This window comes from Mycteria americana, chromosome 9 (genome assembly GCF_035582795.1).
Source record: "Mycteria americana isolate JAX WOST 10 ecotype Jacksonville Zoo and Gardens chromosome 9, USCA_MyAme_1.0, whole genome shotgun sequence".
In the NCBI taxonomy this organism is placed as follows: Eukaryota; Metazoa; Chordata; class Aves; order Ciconiiformes; family Ciconiidae; genus Mycteria; species Mycteria americana.
In genome coordinates this window covers 3,853,891-3,878,742 of record NC_134373.1, presented here as the reverse complement: position 1 = coordinate 3,878,742, position 24,852 = coordinate 3,853,891, and the positions used below count along the sequence as shown (strand labels likewise).

Genomic DNA, 24,852 nt, shown 5'->3' with positions numbered 1-24,852 from the left:
AACTCCGAGACCTTCCCTTGGGACCTTCTCTCAGGTAGAGGAGTTTTTACTTCAGTAAAAACGAATGCACTCACGCTTCCCAGGTGTGCCAAGTTACCTCTATGAGAAATGAAAAGCTTAGGGAAGTGATGCAAGATAGAATTGGTAAGAGAAGAGGATAAAGTCCATGAGTGAACGATCTGCAAGAGTGCTGGAAACATGCTTGCAGGAGGACATGCCCTTATGGGTCCTGCTGCATCAGGGCCAGCAGCTGTGTGCGCCTCAGGCAGCAACACTGTGCAATGCAAGGGAGGGATCCACGAATAGAGAAAACTGTCCTGTGGAACAACTGCTGCACAGGGCCACGCCGAGGGTGCAGGGGGCTCTCTCCAGATCTCGCGCACTGGGAGGATGAGAAGAAACGGCCAGCCTTATAGTTAATGTTTCACTAGTTGTTTGGTCAAAACAACAAGTCCACACACCAGAAAGCTAACAGCACCGTAAAACGTAAACAGCTGTCTGCTCATTAACATTCTTGGCTTTTAAACACAGGGGTAGCTGAAGCAAATCTGACAGGGCAGAATATTTACCCCCTTGAAGTCAGGGCCAGCCAAGAAAGAAAAAACCTATTCTGCTGGCTACCAGGAAAAAACCCAAACCAAAACACTAGTCTTGGAGTGACCGTGCATGCTACAACTAAACCACAGCAGAGTTCCAGAGGCACACAGGTGAACAGTGGTTAGGTGCCCTCAGGGGCCCGGAGGAGGAGAGATCACCCCAGCAGTGAGTGAAGAAGCATAACCAGATTAACTACCGTGCCAGAGAACAACACGCAAAGCAGAATGGGCCGAAGGAGATCTGCAAGGGGACCGATGGGGTAATGCCATGACTCATGAAGAGGCAGGACTCTGAATTGGGTACTTTCCTCTTACAGAGTTTGCAGTGTCTTTAGTTACCAAACTTAGCTCAGGAGCAAGTCCAGACTGTGCAACAGATGGGCTTTCCTCGTGGCTTGTGTAAGCTAATATTGACCAAATGTTTGACACACTCTCCTTAGAGATCTCAGAGATGCTATGCATAAGACTTTAGCTGTGATCTCTTATCCACAAACCAAGCCAGGCCAAGGACTGCTGAGTGAGCCCCACACTCCTATGTGCAAGCTATAGGGCACTTGCAGACCAGTGCTAAGCAGACCTACCTGCTTAAGTGCATGTGTACATGTCCTGTTAGGCTGCACTTTGCTAAGCTCGCATGAACTAGCAAGGCACTACAACATACAAGTGTCACCATTTGTACCAGAACAGAGAGGTGCAGAATAAAGCAAGAAAAACCTTCATGCAATGGGTACAACTGATTTTTCAGCTCAAAACCCTTGGCTGCTCATTTTCACGGAGTAGCCCTCTATCAAAGGGCAGGCCTTCAAATCAAGTCCAAACTTTAGGATGCTGTGAAACCAGAATGAGCAGGAATCAAAGAACATCACACGCCCTTGCAGCACTGAGGAGGTAAAAGTTAAGTCTATGGCCAATGTAAAACACTGCCTTCCTCACAGGTAGAGAGGCAGTTGCCTGAGGACTTGACAGCATTAGGCAACGTGGTGCACAATGCTGGAGGATGCTGAAATGGCGTAAGACATTGTGCAAACTGGAACACCATTTGCTAAATGATAAAAAAGGCTTTTGTTGAGCAGCCCACGGCATTCCCCAGTGAGAGACTGCACATACTCTGAGTCGCTGCAAATTCCTTCCAAAGGCATGGCAGGAGCCTAGAAATGTAAATTCCTCCACGTTTCCTGGGTGCCTAATTTCAGGCACCTGAACAAGGCATGGTTTCTAGAGAGATGTTCACTCAGCATTTTTGAAAAAAAAAATCAGAGCCCTCAGAAAAACTAACACGGGCAGCAATATTTTTAGCTGCTATGGAAACTGCATCACCACAGTACCACTGTGCCACCAGTAAAGACATTTCCACAATTTATTGGCGATTTTTTTTCCCCTCATTAAAATGCATTTGCAAAACAGCCCCTCTTGGAAGCAGTTTTCCCTCCAGTGGTCCACAGTCATCAATTAGCTTGGAAATACAAGGATGTTGTCACATCAGACCCACTCCAAAGAGTTCAAGGAGAACTGTGCTGCTGATTTTTGGCTCAAAGCCCTTGGATATTAACTGCTTATTTCTACAGAGCAGCCTTGTTTCCAGGAACAAGTCCTCAAACCAAGTGCGAGTTCTGATATCAGAACAGTTAAGCACCAAAATCAAAATGTCTGAGCTTCCTGCAAGTGAATTAGAGGCACCACAGGCTGAAAACATTTGGGACAGGATTTTCAGAAGAGCTCATAATAGGGCTTTTTCCTCTTACGTCAACAATGTGCTGCAGGAGCAGATTTAGGGAAGGGTAGGGAAATGCAACTTTTGGCTTTAAAGCCATGGTGCCTCTGTTCAGAAGTGCAGTGTTACCAGCCAGCCGTTTACCCTACTCTTTTGCTCCTAAGGTCACCTTCATCTACATCTGGTCCTAGCAAACCTACATGTCCATGAATCATTTCCCACCACGCCCAGCAGCTGAGGGCTTTATTTGTGAGGCTCCCCCATGCACACCTACCTTGCTACAGGCTGCTCGCAGGCTTCACGCTGCCCCTTTTCCATCAGTCACAAAACTCCTGTGATACCATTCACACACAGTGCTCATCAGGATTAAAAGTTAGTCAGAAAAGAGTTGTGGGCACGAGGAATGGACAGTGAAAGGCAGCTAACTCCTGATAGATCCTGGCAGTCACCAATAACCCCAGCTCAGTCTCTCCCTGGTACAGCAGAAGTTCACCAGCAGAGCCACGCACCCCTTCTATTCCACTCTTTTGCTCATCAAGTAAGTGCAGCAATGTATAGCTCTTTAGAGTATGCATTCAAGCTCACAAACTTGGGGTCCACTGCGTTCAGTTATGTGTGGTGCCTCCTTAATTAAACCCCTTTCTCCCCTTTCTTATTCTCAGGGCCAGGGTCTAACTTTCAATCTACACAAACCTACTGAATCCCAAGGTTTGCAAGTGGCAACAACCCGACGCAACAACTGGCATACCTGTTTCAATGCAAACTTTGCTCAAGAGCCTTGCTTTGTAAGAGCAAGCAGATGATATAACTGCAAGTTTCATTAGTATGTCCTTTAACCCTTCCTCCAGATTATTAACAGCATTAAGACCAGATCTAATGCCAAGGCTTGCAACAAGACATTAGACAGCTACCAGCACCCAAATCCTCTGATATTTCTCATTTATTCTTTGTGCATTCAGCTAGTTTCCAATCTGCATGGCAACGCTCATGTCCTGTCACGTGAACCTGGACAGCTGACAGATGGACTAATTAGAGATCACACTATTTATGGTAAGACTGATAACAAGGTCAAAGCAAGGTCACTGTGAAAAATGGATTTGACTTTGCAAAGGACAATGGGTATTTCCAAGGCTGGGGACAATCAGGCTTTCCAAATGAAAGTGTCAGCAAAGCTGCCAAAAAACTCCAACAAACCAGCTTCCAAATTAAGAGGCCTAAAGACAGACTGCAAGAATAAGGAAACAGCAGAGGCAAGATGCACTGTGACAACAGCTGTATCATGAGTGTGCTGTTCTGTATGCAATGGAAACCTTATGTATGTTAAGTTAAAAATTAACTATAGTCACCTGCACACGATGGGAAGATAAAACCTCCATCATGTGGATTTAGAAACAAAGTTTTTTCTTTGTTCCATAATAAATGCAAGATTGGCTTCACAGCTGGGTGACTTGAAAAAGGAGAAAGAATTAACACCAAGAGCATATATCTTGATAGACACTCCAACACAGCGTGAAGCCAGTATCAACAAAGCAGTGATCACCAGTACTTGAAAAGAAAGCTCATCTCGCTTCTCCCATATAAAAATGGGACCAGCTAGCTTATGTAGGGACAGACAACCTTCCACAGAGCCTGAAATAGTGGGCTGAAAGACCCAAATACATGTCTAGGCCGAGTATAGATGAGTGCAGATAACCAAACAGCTGTCTAACTTGCAGAACATGGGGCAAGACATTCTTAGGAAGGTATTTGATGGTCTTGACTGCATAAGGTTAGAAAAGAGGTTGTTATTTCAGATCTAAGGACACCACTGAAAAGTAAATCCGATAAAACCCCACCAAAACAGAGGTAAAGCAAATGTTCAACTTGTACAGAGGGTACCACTTGATTTTATTAAGCTATTCAAAAGGCAACTAACTAGACCAAAAACCTGCTCAGTGTTGTGAAGACAACCAAAGCAAAGCTTTGTTTAGCTCTAAACAATATAGAGTCTTTGGATATACAAGGCTGATTGTATCTGATATCAGATACTAAAAAGTCCTTGGCCAAGCACATGCCTTGATGGCAGACCACTTCAAAGCCCCAGGCAGCTTCAGCAAAAGCCCATGAGACTTGGCTGACACATGCTGAAGACCACAGAAGCCTAGCAAAATGGAAGACATCACTAAGCTGCTGAGATGAGAGAACTTAAAAGTAGCAACAGAAAAGAACATAAACTAAGGTTATTATAGGATAATAAAACCTACTTATAATCCAAGTTTGCTCAGATTTAGTAACTGAGTTGCAAGCAATGTTTTTTCCCCTAGAGCTGGGGCATTCATACATGTTCCTTCCCACATGGATTTTCCGTTACCTAAACAAGCACAGCATTCTCAGTCCAGACACTTAACCTATTCTTTCTCTTCTACCTGGTTGCACATTTCTATGAAATATCTACAGGTCTGATCATCTCTGTGGGATTTATCCACCAGCATAACCTGATTGAAATCAATCAACAGTTTTGGAAGCTGTGGGGAAGGCTAGACAAACAACCCCACAGACTCAATTTCCAGAAGCAAATAACAATCTGAGAGAGTAGTCTAAGGACATGGAGTCACTACACTCCTATTTAATAGGTTTCTAGGGTGTCTATCCATCAGCAAGCCACCTGGGTGTTATTACAAAATCAGCTAATTAAAGCCACACCCTGAGATCTAAATGAGTATAGGGAGTGCTGATGAGTAATGACAAGTTACACAAGGCCTGTCAGCCTCCTATAGCTGGGAACTTGCTTGCTGTAGAAGAAAAATATGTGTTGTAATAATCTCATACAAGCACTGCAGTGATGGAGGAGCGCAGGCAGAAGTAGAGAAGGGCTTGCTCACCTAAAGGCTGTTTTTGAAAGCTCCTTAATTTATAGCAAAGGAAAGGTTAAAGAACCCTTGTCCCTCTTCAGGTCATTGATAAAAGATGCCCCAAAAGAGGGTTTGATTCTCTGACCCATACAATGGAGATGATGGGCAATCTTCATTGAATGGGCGAGGGAGGATGGCTCAACCTGAGGCTCGGTAATCAGCCTGGGAGAGAGTGCTCACCCCTCCTTTCCCTAATGACTAGCACCCCAGCACCCTTCCCGAGAGAAAACAGTCTGGTCCTTCATGAAGGCTTCCGATCTCATTCACTGAGCTGAAGGCAGCGCAGTGCACATGAGGAGGGCTTATTATAAGGCATGCTCTGAGTTTATGGCCCGTATTTCAAAATCTGTATGTGCCTGAGCACAAAGCACACAGCGTGTACTTTGGAGAGCTGGGGAGCAGGTGTGGTACACGTGCTGGGGAAGACAGCAGCTCCCTGGGAGTTGCTGTAAGATGTGCTGCCGTGTACCTGGGCCGCAACTGCCGACCTAGAGTTTGCAATTACCCAGCTGTATGCCCTCACTAGTGGTTGCATGATGTGCCCTTATCTTGGGAGTTGCCCTTGATACACACAGAGCTCTTCAGCTATGATATGCCCATCCCTGGATGACCAAATGGGCAAGACCCCACTCTAGATTTATACCTCAGAGAGTTGTCCCTGCTGGATTTACCTAACAGCATGCTGCAGTTTTATTTTTCAAACAGAAATGACAGCAAGACAAAGTCTAAAGTTGGTATTGTGACTTTGCCATCACATGGAAGCTTTCTTGCGTACAGAACAGAGAAAGAGGAGAAGTTAAACTCAAGTACTGTTGGACGGACTTGCACTAAGGGCACAGCAAGTCCAGCACCTTCTGGATAGCCACAGATAGTCAATCACACCCAAAACAAGCCATGCTTGGTGGGCATATAGTGATCCACCATGTAGGTCCTCCTCAGCAGGTCAGACAGGTCCAGGTTGTACTGGTCCTACTATACGTGCACCGCAAAGCTGAAAAGCAAGTTGTCTAGAGCCATTAGTCCAGGACCTCTGGATGTCTGGCAGGCCTGGCAGATCTCCCTGGCTGTTAGCAAGGTTGTTTGGTGACTATATTCTAGGCTCCTTGGTCCAAAGTCCATGACATCCTAAATAACTTGCTGGGTTTTGCAGCTACCATGTTGCAGAACTGGCGAGAATTCTAGTCACCTCCAGTCTGGATGTCTGGAAATCTCAAACAACCTTGTTTGTTGCTTCTTGCTTTTTTTCTTGCCCAAACAAAATTTCTGTCTGGAAAAACTTCTAAATTATCACCACCACCACCCCCCAACCCTAGATGCGTGTCCTTTTGCATGCCATTACAACTACCACAATAAAAAATACGTTCTGTAAGAAATTTATAGCCATGAAGTGCAGCTGGACCAGTAGTAAGAGAGGAGCACAGGGCAGACACTGTGCCTGTGCATGAAGATGAACACCTTTCGGCAGGAAGTTACAGTCTGTCTACGAAGGGCCCTGAAGAGCTTTATTATTTATGGATAGGATCATTATTTAGAGTCCAAAGGTCTGCCCTTCTTCTTCAGCTTGTTTCAACAGACATCAAAGGAGGATTCATCAGTGTCTTCCTCTCCATTGCCAGAAGGTAGTAGTAATAATAATGATTTGGGCTCTTTACCGTCAAAATGCTTATAAAAAACATTCTCTAATTACTTAATAACAAGACATTTGATGATGCACTGGAAGCAACATTCATTGCCTCCAAGAAAACAGAACTAGCATCAGATGTCTGCTTGAGGAAAAAATACCATGAAAGAGTGCATTCTCTGTAGACACTAAGCTAGGTAGCCCCTTGAAAGGAGCTAGCTGATGCCTTGTTTTCCAAAACTAGTTTCAAGACAGACTATAATATACATACATATATACATTTATCTACTAGAAATGGGTGAACAGGCCTCAGTTTGTGCCATTCTGATAATTCAAAGACAGCAGTAAGGACTTCTGAGGGCAAATGGGATTGTGATATTTATCTGGGATATAACTTCTTCCTAGAAGTTAAACCAGAGGATAAATGTAGATATAATATCCAGTGTCAGTCAGATGACATAGCAAGGCATTAACTTTCTCACCAGTGCAGGCTGTTTAACTTGTATGAAGAAACCTAGAGTGCGCAAATAACCTAACATGTAGTAGCAGAAATCATCAACCAACAAATCAACTGTCTCCCATAGGAAAAACTTCTCCTCTCAGCAATATTGAGGAGTCTGTGATATCTGGACACTGGCTTGCATGACTACTCCAGCTATTGTAGAAGCAACATTTTGTCTCCTGCATCGACATGAAGCGAGTTAGGCACAGATTAATTTGGAAAAAGGCTAGGCTAGCAATGGAATAAAATATTGCAAGCAATTCTGAGCTGCATGACTATTTTCACATTGCTTTGGGCACAAAGGTTGCCCAAGAACACATCATTTTGAGACAGGCAAGAGCCTTGGCGCTCCATTAATGTAAAACACTGTGTTCCTACACCACTGGTATTTACAGAGACTTGCTCAGTCCCATATATTAAAGCCACTTGGATGCAATTTCTTACAAGTGGTCCAAATGGATGGGTTTTGACAGTAAAGTATCTTAAATTTCATGGAAAAGTTGATGAAAATATTAATTTTAAAAAAATCCTTGTCAAACATTGGTTAAACAATGTTTTTGGAAAGGGAGATAGATGTTGACAAAAAACTCTCTTGTGAGAAGTTGGAGTAATTCCCCCCCACACACACTCTGGGGTGAGAGCATAGGTAGTTTCAGCAGCACCTTTCCTTGAATATTGAAGAGTCCCTATGATTCCCTTGATTTTTAGAGGCACACATAGCTGTAGCTGCATTGCTTAGAGTTAAGTATGTTAGGTCCCCTGAAAATTAGGTAATTTGGGGGCCTTTGCCTTCACTTGGTAGTAAGATAGCTTGGCAACACTACATTCAGGTGCTTTCTTGTGGCAGAGGGCTTCATAGACCATTTCCGTGCGTGCAGCCAGCTTAGGGGCACTGAGTCATTCTCCTATCACCCTCCTCCCTGCTGCTGAAGAAAGACCCAAGCTGGGACTCCCACCATGGTGTGGGTAGCTCAGCCATGACCAGTAACACAGATGTGACCTCTCCTTCTGCTCTGAGCTGAGCAGGAACAATGCCAGTCCAGCCATGGTGAGAGGTATGGGGTATCAGCTAACTACGGACACATTTCCACAGTTGGAGTATGGGCAGGGCAGGCACATCTGCCTTCAAAATCCCCAGAAGGATCCATCTTAAAATTCATAGTCCTTAAATATCCCAAAGCCCCACTTCTACAATCATTTATACACATGCTTAACTCCACAGACAACTCTAATGTGGAACAGCTACCCACATAGGGGAAGAAAAGCCTGCGATGGCATCCGTGCAGGACTGGGGCTCCAGATTGTGGAGCCGGAGGCCTCACCTTGATGGCAGGAAGGCACTTTGCATGCTGTGGATGCAATGCAAAGCACCACAGAAGTCAACCTTAATATAAGCATTAGCTAGAACTATTTCATTACTCAAATCTCGGGAAAGCTGAGTCAGGCATCTTCTCCTTTTTACATGAGAAAATGTGAAAACCCCGCACTGGCTTCTTTCTTTGCCCTGGACTGGAAACTGGGGACTTCCAGACAAGACTCTGCTGCACGCATTGGCTTTGAGCCTTTTTTTTCTCATTTTCTGGGACGCACAACAAGCGTCGCTTGCAGTTATTTTTTTCCACAGACAACAATCAACAGCTATAAAACCAATTCCAAATGCAACCTGGATCAAGTTTCCAAAAGCCCTCATGTTCTCTCTGTGTGCGTGCATGTGTGTGCACAATTCAATTTACTGTGGCTACAGAGCTGCATTTGTAGGACTACATTTAATTTTTTCTTTTTTAATCTCCAAGGCAGTTATCTATGACAGTGAGTGTGTCACAGGACAACATCACTTGCAGCGATTGCACAAATCAGCCTCCAGCCTCTTGCCTTAACAAGCTATGCGACCCAGTGATCTTCAGCATGACACTCCTTGCGTTTTATTGCTGGCTGGAAAGATTTGTTTTGAGTCTCTTTCAGTGCCAGAGGTCTTTATTGCTAAATAGCCCTGGCTGTTGAGTAATACACGAATTTAATATACTCATACTGGAATGCCCGCTTGGAAGGTAGTGGAAATTCAACTCAAAACTGCAATCAGCTCTTTTTCATTCTGAGTTTTCTCTTTGCTGTTTGTAGACTACCTCCTGAGCTGTTTCCCATGCTGTTACAGCTCTTTATGAAGCAGACTATCACCTCAGTCCTGCTCAGGCACATGAAAGAGATGATCTAGAGAAAGGAGGAGCAGTGGCAAGTCTCATAAAAGCAGCACCCTACTTGTGCTGCTTTGACAAGACATGAAATAGTCCCATTCTGCCTGACCATCTTATTAATAATCAAAATCCATCCACAGAACAAAGTGTTGCTGGTAACATTTCAGCTGTCTGTTTGGCAAGATGCATGTGGGGAGGACATGGAAGAATCTTATGATGAGGAGCACCAAAGCCCGTATGGGACTGTTTCATACCTGGAAGCGGTCAAGGAAGGTTTCTCGGGGCCAGGCTTTGGAGAGGGAACAGAAATTATGCTTTTGAACATTCTGCATCAAAGCTCAACCACTGTTGCCTCTGGTACTTTTTGCTAGGAGACAAAAAGCTTCTGTGACAACTACCAGCAGTTACAAGAGTGGAGCTATGTTACTACTGGGGAACAAGTCCTAAGTCTGTAAATGTGTATCTGAGTTTTTAAACAAGTCTGGCGCTTTTCACAGAGCTTTTCAGCAAGCACTCTACACTTCCAGCAGGAGCACTGACAGTTTACTCGGAACAAATCCTGTGTTTTATTCTGAAAGAACATTTGCGGTTTGGTGCTCTCAGGTATTTCATTTTTCCCCAACGTTCCTGGTTCTGAGATCTGGGGTATAAGTGAGAGTACTGTCTTTCCTTAAAGCAAAAGATTCATTTTCAGCCCTCACAACTGCAAGAAATGCTGAAAAACATAAATTCTAAAAAAACATGGACATCGGAAAGACCACATAATGCAAAGATTGATGCAATTTTTGAATGGCTTGGGGTAGCGAAACTGAACTTATGGTTGTCCCTCTGCCCGTTGCACATGAGAAATTTGATTCTAAGAGTTATGCTCCCATGATCAGCAAAGAGAAGCACGCTAAGTAGCTAGCTATCCAGTTAACGCTCCAAATTTGACCACCGAATATTGCAATAAGCTGCTCTCAAACAAGTTATGGATTCAGTATTATTTGCAGAAATAATAACAACCAGCAATTTGGCATCCTCTGAGAAAACTGCTATTTTCTAATGGGCTATTCATAGTGACCCCAAAGAGACAAAATTAACCTAATAAGGTATTCTTTATGTATCATTTACCAGCTTGTGCAAGTGTCAGTCCAGAATGCAAGACCACATCTGACCTTTTAATAGACACATTTTTCTAACAGCCACTTTCTGTCAGGCTATGTTGTAAAGCAGCTTAGCTTTTATGCTGGTGGCTGATCAAAATATCCCTCCTCCCCTCTAGCACTGAGCATCCTGCTCTGTTAATGCTCCACAACTCTCATCACACCTCTGAAATCCTGTTCCTGGGATGAAGAGCAGAAGGAGCATTATGTTTTCTGGGGCCTCTCAGAACATCTCTTTTTGCAGGTGCAGGCTACTAGGGAAAAATAAAAAAAGACATCAAGCACAGAAGCAATGGCCTACGGTTGCAAGGCGATGGTAGGAGATGGTTATCTCTGGCAGGTCAGTGTGTGTTGGGATGTCCCATCCATTATTGAGGCGAGTCTGCTCTACGTCAAAGCCCATGGATCAATGTGAAAATGAGACATTCCCCAGGTCAGTGCCCTGACTCTCGTACACTGAAGCAAACAACAGTAGCTGTTAAAATGTCACTGCCTGTCCTGCCCCTGCACTCCAAGCTACCATCCTTAGCAGGGAACAGCAGAAGCAACTGTGCTTCGTCTGCGCCAGCGCTGCAGCATACCCATGGCACCCACCTCCGCTGGCAGCCCATATACACTAGCCAGCCTGCAAATTAGGAGCTGGGGACACTGGGATGTGTTCCCTGCTGTAAGGCTAGTCACCCTTGGCGGCCGGTCTTGTCAGCAAGCTGGGACTCCTGCAGTCTGATCTGCCAGGGCTTCTGTGGCGCAGTTAGTTAGGTGCAGTTAGTTCAAGTTTTAGCCGTATGCCTCAAGACCGTGAAGCTAGTCTCAACAGGCAAAAGGGGTTTACAAATGGACAGCAGCAAAGCAGTTGCCTATGAAAGAAGTGTCATCATACTGCATCAGACACTGACTCCTGAGCCAGTGCAGCAAAGCATGAAACTATAACCTAAGTCTGCAACTACCCAGCAGCCCTCAAAATATCAGGGCCCATTCTCAGCTACCGTGACTGCTTTGAGAAGTTGCTTTTTTATGGCTTTGATGTGGAGCTCAAAGCATCTTCCCCACTGTGGGGGAAGAGACAGCTGTCTCGAACCCAGGGGAAGACTAGTGCCATTCATCTGAAGTGATGCTATGAGGTGCTTCCACTACCTGTTTTGAACCCCATGGGCTCCTGCATCCCCTTTCTGGGGTCTTCCCTGTCCCTGGGTGTCTGCCTTTACCCCGGCTGCTCTGCGAGGTGAGGAGGACCCAGTCAACTAACTCCTAAGTCCTGCTAACCAACACAGACACATACTGCAAAGAGCAGAGACGAGACACCTTCAGATTTGCCCTGGGACAGATGTGTCCAGGTGCCTGCTCCCATTAGCTGCAGTGGGGATGCAGATACGGTATTTGTTTTTATGTCCGTGAGAAACTAGGAACTGTGTAAGAAGGAAGGACAGAGAAGATGCAGAGGTTTTTCTTCTCCCATTTTCTGAAGTGGCTGAAACAACCTACAGACTGGTGCCACTGCGCTGTGGCTGAGGGAAACCCTTTTTCAGTTGCTGGAGAATTAAGGGAAGAAAAGTATGAACGAGAAGACCGGTTTTGTTTTACAATAAACACCAGGCACAGACAGCTCAGCTGTGCCAAGTATAGACAAGCATGGCGCTAACCTGCCTTTCGCTCTGCGCGTACTTCAGAGTCTCAGTCCAAAAGAGTGAGTCTCGAACTCTCCATAGGAACGCTGGCTGACACAGTCAGTGTTTCAGACAAACCCCAGACTGTTCCATGGCTGTCGATGCAGAACCCAAGGGTGCTCTATGACAGTGGGACAGGTCAGGTAGGGAAATGCAGGCAAAGGGTTCCCAATGAATGGTAACTAGCTCTATCTGTGGCACAATGAAGACCAACTCACATAGGCTGGAGGATTTTTTAATATGGAAGGTCCTTTCCTTTGGGATACAGTTTCCTCTCACTTGAATCAATGAGCATTTGTTACATTAATTCAGAGACAGAAATCAGCTACACTGCATTCATGCTCTGTAATTGTCCAGCTGGAGAAATCAATGCTTTTATTGAATTAGCCAGTTGCCACAGCAAGTTTTCTTTGATTTCTAAGGCTCCCATGAATCAATAGGAGTCTGTCATTGCCTCTAAGTGGAGCAAAGTCAGACCCCAAGTCACGCTGGTGGGCGAAAACACAAACCTCCCAGCAGAATTCTCTGCATTAGGTGGATATGGGACTACTTGGCAATTTGCCGAAAAACTACCTCCAATCGCTTCCTCCCCTGCCTCACCAACTGCCCTCGTCAGCTCATAATTCCACACCTGATCAATTCTCATCTCTTACACTTAGTATCTTCTGTTTTCCTGCTTCCTTATCAGCTTTTTCTGTGCCGTAGGCAAGATCTTCTGCCACTGCCTCCATATCTTCTCAGGTGCAGGTGTCTATGCCAGAAACATCTTCCCCTATACAGGCCTGCATCTGACAAATCTAAATGCCTCTCCAAGACTCCCTTCCCTGTGCTGTAGGCAATAAGTCATCTTTAATCAAAGCGCTGGTCCAAATATTTTGTATTTTTTTTTTCACAAAGGTAATTTTGTTGTTGTTGCTTTCCAGCCTTCCCATAAAACTGGCCATTTTTTATCAGCACAGCTGGCTGGGAAGCATGACTCATACATAAATTACCATTTTTACTGCATTCCTTCCCTTTGTCAGTCCTTCTGCTGTCAGCTACGTGGGACAGGACCATTATTCTTCAGTGTTTAGCAAACACTCTACACCTAATGGGCGATACTGTAAATAAATGTAAATAAGACCTGAAATCAAATGAAAGCTGACTGACGGGACTTTTGTGAAACCATCTGAGCTTTGCAGGTTTTTAATCAGCCATGCCGCACTGTTACATGGCACTTATAATGGCTCTGCCTCACTTCCACAGTGTTAGACAGGATCGCAAGGGGATGGCAATGGAAATCAGGTCTTTAGCTCTTTTACCCGTGGCTCACTTCAGTTGATTAAGAATGATCTGTGCCTTATAGGCTAAGAAGCACCATGTAACTTGTGACTGGCATAAAATGATGGATGGCCCAGCACTTATTGCTAAATCAGAATTTCTTCCTGGAAAATCGGGGGAAGTGCTGGAAATTAATGCTAAGGAATAGCAGGTTGCAGGAGATGTCAAAGTGGAAAACTGATGGGGGAAATTTCAGAAGACAAGTTGGCCCATCGTTAGTGAGTGCAGAAGTTCATAAAAATCCTGTGCAAACAAGTTTTGATCATGTTGTAGAGAAGAGAACAAGGAGGGAAAGGCAAGGACTGCAAAGACGAGTAAGTGCTAATCTGAGCACAACCAAAAATCAGGGAAAAACAGTAAAATAAGGTCAGAGGGCTGTAGTATTTCAGCTACCAGGTAGAAGTAAAAGAAATGAGTAGCAAGATGAAAACAAAGCTGGGGCACTGCATGACACAGCTCCAACTGGGACATCAAACTAGTATGAATAATATTACATGGTATTATTTGTAGGAGAAATAGCAATGTTTTCACAGTTCCAAGGAGAGGCTTGTGGCTGCACATGTGTTTGAAATGGATATTGTTTGTGTAGTACTGCCTACCCCAAACACTCAAAACTTTCAGGTTAGGCTTGGAAACTGCGAAACTGGCTTGAAAATTAATGGGTTTATAAAAACACTCCATATATTCTGAATGTCTGCCTTCTAGTTTTCAACTTTCATGCAACTTTCAGTTGCAACTTTCAGTTTTCTGCAGTAACTGAACTAGAGCTTCATTTTCTGAAAAAAAAAAACCAACCCCAACAACAAAAAACAAACCACCAAGAGTCTCATCATCCTCAGAAAAAAATCCAAACCACTAATTATTGCAAGATCTGCAGTGAAATCATGCAATCAGCAAAAGCCAGCTGCAAACCAAGTAACAATGAGTCTTTGGACAGAGAAGAACATAAATACTGATGGCAGTGAAAAGGTGAAATCAGGAAATGGGAAAGGACTGGAAGGAATTAATCTATTGGTGGCTGGTTCAGATGAGCACAGATCAGCAGCTTTGAGGCATCTTGTTAAGCAGGGTCCTTTCTGCCCAACTCAGAACGGTAAACTGGCCTGCAGAGAAGAAAACCAGTAGAGCATGTTTTGTTGAGCATCCTTCAAGATGGGCTGATTTCAAAGGGAAATGCATATATAGCTACTATTGATGGGGTGAATCCAGCGAGAGCCAGGCACATGCACACACCGCAGCGTGACAGCAGGCAGAGCAGCGGCTGACGCTCCTGGTGCCAGTGAGGCACCGAAGGTAGAGGGAGCCCACCCTAACCCGCTCCTGCTCACGCCACCCCTGAACACAGAGAGGGTTGCTGGGGCAAACACCAGCAGACCCGGGCACAGCCTCCGACCAGCACCAGCCGGGAAGAACCAGCCACGGCCCTGTGTTAAGCCAAGCCTGGCACAGTCAGCAATGTCAGCTGTGGCTGCAGGAACCAAGGCGTATGCTTTTGTTAATAATGTGGAAACTTCTTTATGGATTAAACTAGGAAGGCTAAATCTACTCCCTACTATAGCCCCAGCTTACTTCTGTTGTGCAAGGGTAGAAGTGGCTGCAGTTGTCACGCTGGAGGTCTGCAACAGAGCTGGAGATCGGACTTCAAATGCTGGACTTCCCGCAGCCTTGTCATTTATCCCTGCTTCTTTGGGAATACAAGGAACCCCATGAAATTCAGCATTCAGGGTCTTCCCTACGCCCAAGAGGCTTAGAAGAGGATCTCTTTAGCCTAAAATATCTCTGAAGAAAAGAGCTGCCCTCTTTCCAGATGGGATGATGCTGATGATCCACTAAAATTAGGAACAGTGGATCAGTAAAGGAGGACTTCAGCAGAGAAATGTCAAAACTGAACAAAAAGACAGGATGTGAGGAATTACCCATCTTTTCCCCAAACTATAACATTAGACCTGAGTCTCTAACATTAAGCCAGGAGTAAAAAACATTTCACATGATTCAATCACATGTATTCTCTAGCTCCTAGTCTCAGTGTGCTCCTTGCTATGCTTTATCGCATCAGTGGGATGTGATGCTGCCTAACACTGGAATTTCACCCCCTTGCAAGAGTTAATCTATAAACGAAGAACTCCCCATGTACTATTTAAAGGATTTTTATCTGACCCATTGTGATTAAACTGCCTCTTGCCTGGAGAAATTGTTCTTCCCCTGTGTGTTTGTTATAACGCTGGTGTACTCTTGTTGGGCACAAGATGAGTTAAATGGACGTGACCAGACCCAAGCAAGTCTTTTTCCAGGTTCTGATGAGGTGTGTATTTATGTGAAAAATAGTGTAAATAATAAAAAAAATCCTATTCTCCAACTCTCCAGAAATAGCTAAATGTTGCATATTGTCAGCAAAATTTTATGTTTTGGGAATTCTGTCCCCAGCATGTTTGCTTCTTTTCAACTACAATAAATCAGTCAATAAAACACAGCAAAATAAACTGAAGGGTTACCCTGTCCTTATTAGTCACCCAAGTCTTATAAGACAATGGGATGAGGCCGTAATTATGTGATTAATGATATTATCATTAATTAAAAACCAGGGCTAGAGAAAACATTAGTTAGGTAAATTGAAGAACATGGTTCAAGTTTGTAGTTGTGTTTTTCAGGAAGTCCCCATTAAGTTCCCTCTGGCCCTGCTGCCTTGGCCTGAGTCCCAGGCTCAGTTTTTACCACTGAACTCATATGGGGCGAAAATTGTCACCCCCATGCATCTGTTAATTTAACCCAGGAAAACAGCTCTGCCTGTTGGGTGTCATTTGACTGCCTGCTCCTACAGCACAGTGGTGGGTGCTTGGGGGACTCCGTCTCCCAACCAGCCAACGCATAAAGCCAGTGGTATCTCCAGCCCGGCCAGAGACAGAGTGCATCGGAAGCCATAGGATGATGAACGTGAACTCTGTCAAAGGACTACTGCTGCTCTCCAAGTGTGACTGAGGACTGACATGTACACTTCCTGTGATCTGTTCCATGTCAAAATAAAACTTGATGACAATGTCTGTTTTCCAAGAGCCCTGCTTTCCACTCTGTCTCCCTCTTGTTCCTCCTTGCCACTGGAATTTCGAGTGCCTATGCCCACAAAATTCGATCTATGACAGCCTGTGAATACACAGAGGATTAAAATCCCAACAGAAATCAGGTGCTAGAAAAGCAAATAATCTTTAAAGGACGTTATAATGCTTGCCCCCCACTCAACTCTCCACACAATTAAAGCATGACTGATAGCTCCAGTGACTCCAGAACAAGAGCCACTCTGAGCCACAGAGTCACTATATCAATACCTGAAATGTACAGAGACAACCAAAAGCTAGCGTGGAGGAAAGATGCACTATTGCAAAGCCAATGCTAATCCGGCTCTCGCCCCAGAGGGGTCAGACCCAGCCGCCTTCTTCGCTGCTGATCTGCAGGAATCAACAAGCAAGTCAGGACACAGCTTGCACGCTGGCAGGAACCGTGAGCATCGCGACTGCAGCTCCAGGGTAATTAGTACCTGCCTCAGCTCTGCCTAATGAGGGGTGGTATTTGTCATCCCCATCCTGAAGGCTCCCTGCCTCTTACAGGTGGATTTGCCACACGAACACAGGCAGTCTGTGCCTACGATTAATGTAACTCAGTCCTGCCCGGGGCTTTTCATCAATAGATTTCAACTGCACTGCAAATGTGGACACGTTGTTGCCCTCTGTTTGCATGCAGGGAAACACAAACACCCGTCACTTAATTTGCACAGGATTATCATGCAGGAAGCAGAACTTGCACTTCTCAAGTCGGGAGCTGGGCAAAGCCTGCTCAAAAGCTTTCCTGGGGACCCTGGTTAATGGAGTAGTAGCTACAGGACTAAGTCCTCTTTTCCTGAAAAATATTATCTAGAAAATGACATTGGTTATTCTAGAACCTGGAAATGTTCATTTTAAGGCCTCCTGATCAATTTCAAAGACGCATTTATTAAAGAAAAGCTGAAAAACTTGGCTTTGATTGAGGTGAAAAATAAAAAGGTTTGGTTTAATGATATTTTCTGGGGAATAAACCCCTTCCTTTTCTAGTCATTCCTAGCCATAAAACTTCAGTGAGATGATTTTGAAAAGCAAGAATTTGTCCTGTTGCAACTGGAGACTCTGAGCAAGGAAGTTCAGAACAGACAGGAGGCACAACTGATTATGAATGCAGGGCGTACAGGATAACAGCCTTTCAGAAAGCACAAGAAACTCCTGGGGAATCCAAAGCCATCAGGTTTTGAACACAGAAAAGAAACAACATTTATTTCCATTTTTTTTCCTCCACATTTCTTCATTAAAATGTTATCCATGTTTCTAAGGCCAAAATACAGTGACCCGGTCCGGTTTCTTGGGAGGAAAAGAAAAAAAGGAGTGATTTATGAAAAAACGTTTCAGTCTCTCTTTCCTTCTGGTTTTTTGGTTGTTAAAATTAGACCATGTGTAAAATCAGCAAAATCTGAAACTGGATGATTTGCTGCAACTAAGAACATCTTCTACTAGAATAAAAACACCTCTGCCAGTTAGAGATTGCTCCAAGCCTTCGTTGCCTGTGGCACTGACTGCTGTATGATGCTGGACATGTCTCTTCATACAACTCTGTGTCTTTTTCCATCCTCCTATTTAGCCATGATTTCTATTCAGATCACAAGGTCTTGCAGCAAGACCCGTTTTTATCCTTCATCCTAGCTCTCAGGGGTCTGGATCACAGCTCTAATGCAACACACATAAATAACCACCTATGACTGTCTTTCCAGGAGAGCCTCCTTGTGCTATCTTTGGCAAGTTGCTGTTTTTTTCAGGCGTGCTGCAAAATGGCAGCTCTGTCTGCATTTGCTGTCCGGTCTCCTATGAGGCTGTTAGCAATCTGACAGTGTTTCCTGGGTCCCCCAGTGAGCTGGAAATGAATACAGATTCACAGCATTTGCCCTTCCCTCTAAGCCAGCTCCTGGATACTAGACAGAACAGGGAGCAGAAAGTTTGATGGAACTGAGTGATGAGGTTTGTGCCTAAACCCTTCAAAGCCAACATGGGCTAGTCTTCCACTCAGGGAAACTACTTTTTCCTCCCTGTCTCCAGAGCCTCTCTCTTCCCTAGATAAGTGTCTCATGGACTTTGTGAACCAAAGATGACTGCGGCTGGATTGCTATACAAAATGCCTGCGTTCTTTCTTAATCTGTTGCAGGCTCTCTCGCCAAGCTTCACTGATTTCCAGATGCTTCTTGACTCTTTACAATCAGCCTTGACTCTATTTGCATTGTGTACCAAGAACTCCTCGATGACGATCTGCTTTGCTTTTTGCTGTAAATCCCCCACGCTCTACAACAGACGATGCCTGGTGGACAGCAAAACTATGTCACCTACCCCTCCAGGCTCTCGCTGGGACACACGAGGACACCCCACCCAGGGAGCATTTCATCATCTCCCAGATCCTGTCAGAGCAAATTCCAAATACCTGGGGACCACAATGAATTAACATGCAAATTGAATCCTAAGCCAAGATTCACGTCACTGTCATCATTATGTATTAGACTGTAGATCATGAAAGGAATTACGCTCCAGCTGGCTAATTAAGTAAACAGGTAGCAGACAAGGGCTAGGGTCTGGGACCCTGGGTTCAAGTACTGGCTGAGGCAGAAAATTCTTGTGTGATGATGGGTAACTTTGTTAGGGGCAGTTTTGAAATGCACAAATGACAACAGGAGGCCATTAACGGGACCTTGAGATGGACTCTTGTCCTTGCCTAAGTACAACACAGATTTCAACTTCCTCTGTCGTACAGAGCAGTAAGCTAAAACAAGGGGACTGTGAGATGAGACAAGTTAAATTAGAAGGCTTGAGAACAAAGCTTCTCCCTGCCCTCTGTGCAAAGGCTGGGGTCTTCCAAAAGGTCTTTCCCAGCACTTGACTCAGCCCAAACCTCAGTGCATTCACGCAGCTACAGCTGGCTTTGCAGTATACTTCAGCCTCATCCGGGCAAGCTGTAGCCAAAAGATGGGGAAACTAGCCAGATTCCCTGTTTTAAAAACAAAGGTGCCATTTCTTACATAGGCGTTTTGATGGTTCCACTCTGATCCCAGAAGAAAACCATCCCTATTTTAACTGTCCTAGCGCGCTCTAGTGGGAGCCTGTTCCCTGCACAGCTCGGCAGCATCCCTGCAAGGCTGCTGTCCCAGCAGCAGCCTTCTCACCCAAGGACACAAAGTTATCCAATGCAGGTGTCCAAAGAGCTGGGGGCGAAGGGAGACGACTATAAAACCAGCTCCGCTGGGAATGGTTCAGTGATTTCAATGGTCAAATTAGAGAAAAGGTAAAACAGCCTGGTATTATTTCAGCATAATGTTGTTTCTTTGCAACTACACCAAAAAAATCCTCAAACCCCAAAACATTTCCCCTCCTTTTTACTGGGAATTCTTCCTTTCACGTGAATAGCTCAAGGAGGTATGTAAAGAAACTCAAAAGTGGATGAGATTTTTTTTTTTACTGCAAAACCCGTATTTGCCATTACAAACAGACCTGTTCAGTCACACCCTTCAAGCATCATCTTCCTCCCATACATGCACCCTGTATGTCAGTAACATACCACCACCACTGCCTCCACCTTGGTCAGCTGAGGCTGCTCTGAGGGGACATGACCTTCCTGTAGAACACTGCTTCACCCCTTTGCTTACACATCACAGGCTGCTTCCTCACCTACCAATACAGGGTTTCATGCTGTGGGATTCATCGTCTCACTGCACGGTGGTTTCAGACAATAGAGTAAGCACCAATTCGCCAACAGGAGAAACTATTTCTTACCTTTTTATTATTATTCTTCTTTCTATGCTTGGATAGGAACAAGCCTCTGTGAGGAAAGGAATGGGAACATTCAGAAAATAAATTGTTGTTTGGTTTATGCACCTTTGGGTCTCATTCATAACCCAGAGCATTCCGAGAATAACTCAGGTTGAAATCTGCAATATTTATTCTATTACAAGGAAATTGTTTCTTTGGCAGGAAAAGCATTAGACTGATATCAAAGGCTTGGGAAAACTGACCACTTATGTTGGTGCTTGAACAGGGGACATAACCTTCAAACCCCAGGTCAAATTGTACATGCAAAGCTCTTTGATGTCTCTGAACCTTAGCTAATAGGCGAGTCATCATCTCTGCAGCTACGTGGGACCCTGATCACGGATTTACAAGGACAGCCGACAGACAGTATGCCAGCCCCAGGTATGTGATTTAAATGGGACCTCCAAGGAACACAGTAAAACAAAAGCTGCTCCAAGCTGATAAGGGTTGAAAAAGAAACTCAAAATGCATCAGAGCTCTTGAGTCTCTCAGTTATTTGGTAACTGGTGGCAAGTGGCATGGGCAATGTGATGCAGCTTTTGAACAGGGTTCAACAGAGCAACACTTAGCAGCTCTTTTTCTCCTGGAATACACCAAAAAGACTTCACCCTGCAGTTCTCATGAACCCTTAAAGCAAAAGGCAGATAAACCAAAAGACTGGATATAGCACTATCCATTGAGAAATAGCCTGGATTAAATTCCACTCCCATCTCTATTGTTGTGTAACATTTGAGACAGGGCATTTGAAGCCTGCTTGAGCATGCACCTTCATGAGTACTCAACTTTGCAGTAAGTAATCCCGTAATACTGAGCGTAGGGGTATATACAAGTGCTTGCAAGACTGCAGTCTCTGTAAGACTGAAGAAATTGAGGCCCAGTGTCTGGCAAACAGCATCCTGAAGGAAGATACCAGGTACCAGAACAATGCAGATGATAGCAGTGCCCCTTGTGAATGTAACATCTTCCTCACTTACACTTCCTCGCTTCCCATTTAAATAACTGTCAATGAAGAAAACACGAGTTTGGGTAGGACAGAGATGTATTTGTCCATCATCATGCTAAATACCACCATGCTGAGACATCACAACCTTTGCTTGAAGGCAGCTCAGAAAGAGCATAAAGGAGGCAAGGGGTTGTTTGCACATGAATAGGGCATGGGGAGGTATATAAATGAAAGCAGGGCCTGGTTAAGGAAAATAAACTTGATATCATGAGGAATTTTGAAGTTGAAGATTGTTTTTATACAGGCAGAGATGCCCACAATATCATGCTTTTCCAAAGCAGTCTCACGGCAATGAGACACGTTTACTGGGATAGGGCAGATCCAGATCAGACCACTGCTGTAACACTCACCACCAATGACACTTCATTTCTTAAGCCACGGCCGGCTCAAACCAGACCAACCAGGGACTTGCGCTTTGGTTTCCAACATTTCAGCTGGGTCTTCCTTGGTCCACTGCCAGGCCCAGCCCACCCCTCTGCTAGCCCCCAGGCAGCTCCAGTATTAGCTGGAGAATCCTAGCTTGTTGGCTTCCTACCCTAACAAACTAATACACAGCCAAAATAACCTGTTTTCTCTACACTCCTCTTGGTGTGCTACGTGCAAAAAAAAACCAGTAGAGAACAGACTTACAATAGGGACTCAGAGCCAAGCTAAAAAGCATTGCTATTACTCCCTACAGTCTCAAGAGAAGGGAATCTAGGGTATTGTCCTGACAACAGCAAAACCAGGAACACTATCTCTTTTGTATATCTCTATTCATCTTCATCCTCTTTTTACTTCTCTTTATAAATGCAGCAGAGTACATTGCTAATTAAGCCTGATTTTTCTTTCTTGGATGTAGGCCCTGGTATGATTTAGAAATAACCTTAATCTGGTATTTGTAATTCTAGTATTTACCTCTTCCCATGATTTCCAATATGATGTTACTGCATTCTTGGCTCAAGACAAGCTTCTGCAATGGTTTAAAACACTGGGAAAAAACTCCAGTGAGACCTCGTTCCTATTGCATTAATGATGGGAATGAGCAGAGCACAGGATACTTGAATAACCTCTAAACATCACAAAAAGCAGTTAATTAGTTAAGCTCTATAAAGCAAAACTAAACCTTTGGGGAGGCAGACTGTTTGTTTTCCCTGTGTGGCCATCCCAAACCCAGGGCGTTTTCTATCACATCCAAATCCATACACCCCTCCAGCACACAGCCAGAACGCCCCTTCTTGGACTTCAGTCCAAGAGAGGACACAGGGTAAACCCAAACCGCCCTCCTGCCACACAAACAACCCCTGCGCAAACAGAAACCTCGTCTCGTGCGTCAAGGGACAACAAACTGCTGGAGACGCTAAAAAAGCAAATGCCACTATTTACGCTGATTAACGTCCCTCTCACTGTTTGGCTGAAAGCAGTAGCGGACCTGTCCTCTTGTGCATGGGCTGACATGGCCCGCTCGCACGCAGCTTCTGCAATATCCCAAAACACCCTGCTTCACAAACAGCATGCGCGCTGTTCCTTAGCTTCTCAGGCGCTGCACCAGAATACGCAATTGCTCTCCAACATTGGATAAATATGCAGAGCTCTGTCAAATTTTTTATTTTCACATACATTAATCATCCCCAAAGCCCACCTCAGCTGTACAGATCTGTACTCTTTGTACAACTTTTATTCTCTCAAAGGTGTGTATTTTCATAATGATAGTGCTCATGTACCACTTAACAGAATATTTTCATTTGGCCCCAGCCACACTTCTGAACAGTAATTTATTACTGCTTGTCACTAGCTGCTACTAAGAGTAATACATATACTGGGTTTATTTAGTGTGTTTCGTATTTCTTGCTTGACTTTTTCTTACACAGACAATACTGCCCAATTCCAGAGATTCACAAATCAAAACAGCCAAGTTTCGGGGCCTTCCAGTTGCACTTGTTTTGCACTTCCCAGCTTTTTGCCTGCAAGATCTAAAAACTTTCATTTATTTGTTCTTTTTTAATGAAAGTGGAGAGCCTAATGCAGTCTGCCTGCTCTGGGAGCTGCAAGTGTACAGTGAACTCCTATGTGGACAATGAAAACACAAGAGAAGTATGCAGGGATGTCTCAGGGGCCTGCCCATGCTGGCTTTATTGCTTCAGGACCTGATTCAAAGCCCATATACGAAGCCCCCACCACCCCAGAGGTAACACGTGTCAGGGATGTGTATGTTATATGAAGGCAACCAGGTCCCAGCTTGCTGATACCTGCAAAATGTTTGCCATTTTGCTGGCCAATGCTGCCTGCTGGGAATGACGGCACTGACTGTGTGCTGCTGAAGTGACAGGACAGCCGTGGAGAGGACTTGTGCAAGCACTGGCAGGGTGATAGCCAGGGGTTGTGCTGCAAATTAACTGCAGAGCTCTCTACCTGCAAAGCAGTATGGCTTGCTGCTGTCCCACTGCTGCACTTGAACCCTGCTGGGGTGTACAGGGGCACAGCGGAGATTTTAACCAGCGATGTTAAAACCAACATGTTCTGTCAGTGCTACCTGTCAACCACAAGCCAGCACGAAAACAAGAACTCTTTTGCAAGGAGTTCCAGGAAACTGGGAGGCCTGTAGGAGACAAAAGCTCCCCCCGTTAATTCCCCTTACAGAGAAAAATAAAAAATAAATAAAGGGGAGAAAAGCATCATTTTACTATTTGCAAGCTTAATTTTTTACCTCAGACTTGGTAAACAAGTGTTTTGTCTTTGCCCCTGCTTGTCAGTAGACTGTAAGCTCTGCGAGAGGATTCTCCACAGATGAAATTCCAGTGAGTATTCCTGTGAAAAATGAATTGTCCTTATTGCACCACCTTTCACTGCAATGAGGTATTGCCTCACCTACACCTCATTTTTCACCTGCGTAGTAAGCTGGGTTTCCTGTCACTGAAGAGGCCCAAGAAAGCCCCGTACCATGGCCTGAAGGTGCTTGGCCTGCCCGTACCACACCTGCGGCCACCCACCCTGTCCCCACTGGGACCTGGTGAGCGGGGACACCACCAGCTGCAGCCCGGAGGGGGCAAAGGGTGGGCTGCCCTCCTGTATCTCCCGCCACGGGGGGCACCCCCTCCTCACGCCAGCACTGCTGCCTGTTCACACGCCTCTCCCCCCGCCAGCACGCTGCGCACACCCACACGCACGGCGTGTGCGGTGCACGCGTGTATGTGCACATACGTGCACTGCACGTCCACCTGCGCAGCCCACACGCGCAGCGCTGCAGATGCCGCACACACGCGCGCTCCACACGCAGCACACGCGTTGCACACAGGGCGCTTCCGACCCGACAACGGGGCATCCCCATCTTCTCCGGGCACCGCACACCCAGCCTTGCCCACTGA

At 45.1% G+C, this 24,852-nt stretch overlaps 1 protein-coding gene across 1 annotated transcript in view; it reads right to left on the bottom strand.

The window, feature by feature from the left end:
- The window catches only part of ABCA12 (ATP binding cassette subfamily A member 12), a 117,113-nt gene that overhangs the window by 91,984 nt on the left and 277 nt on the right, over positions 1 to 24,852 (bottom strand). The window contains exons 2-3 of the mRNA XM_075511223.1: positions 24,428 to 24,517; positions 24,195 to 24,221 (exon numbers count right to left, since the gene is read on the bottom strand). Of these exons, the coding sequence (XP_075367338.1) occupies positions 24,195 to 24,221; positions 24,428 to 24,517 (117 nt within the window). The remainder of the gene's footprint in view (positions 1 to 24,194; positions 24,222 to 24,427; positions 24,518 to 24,852) is intronic.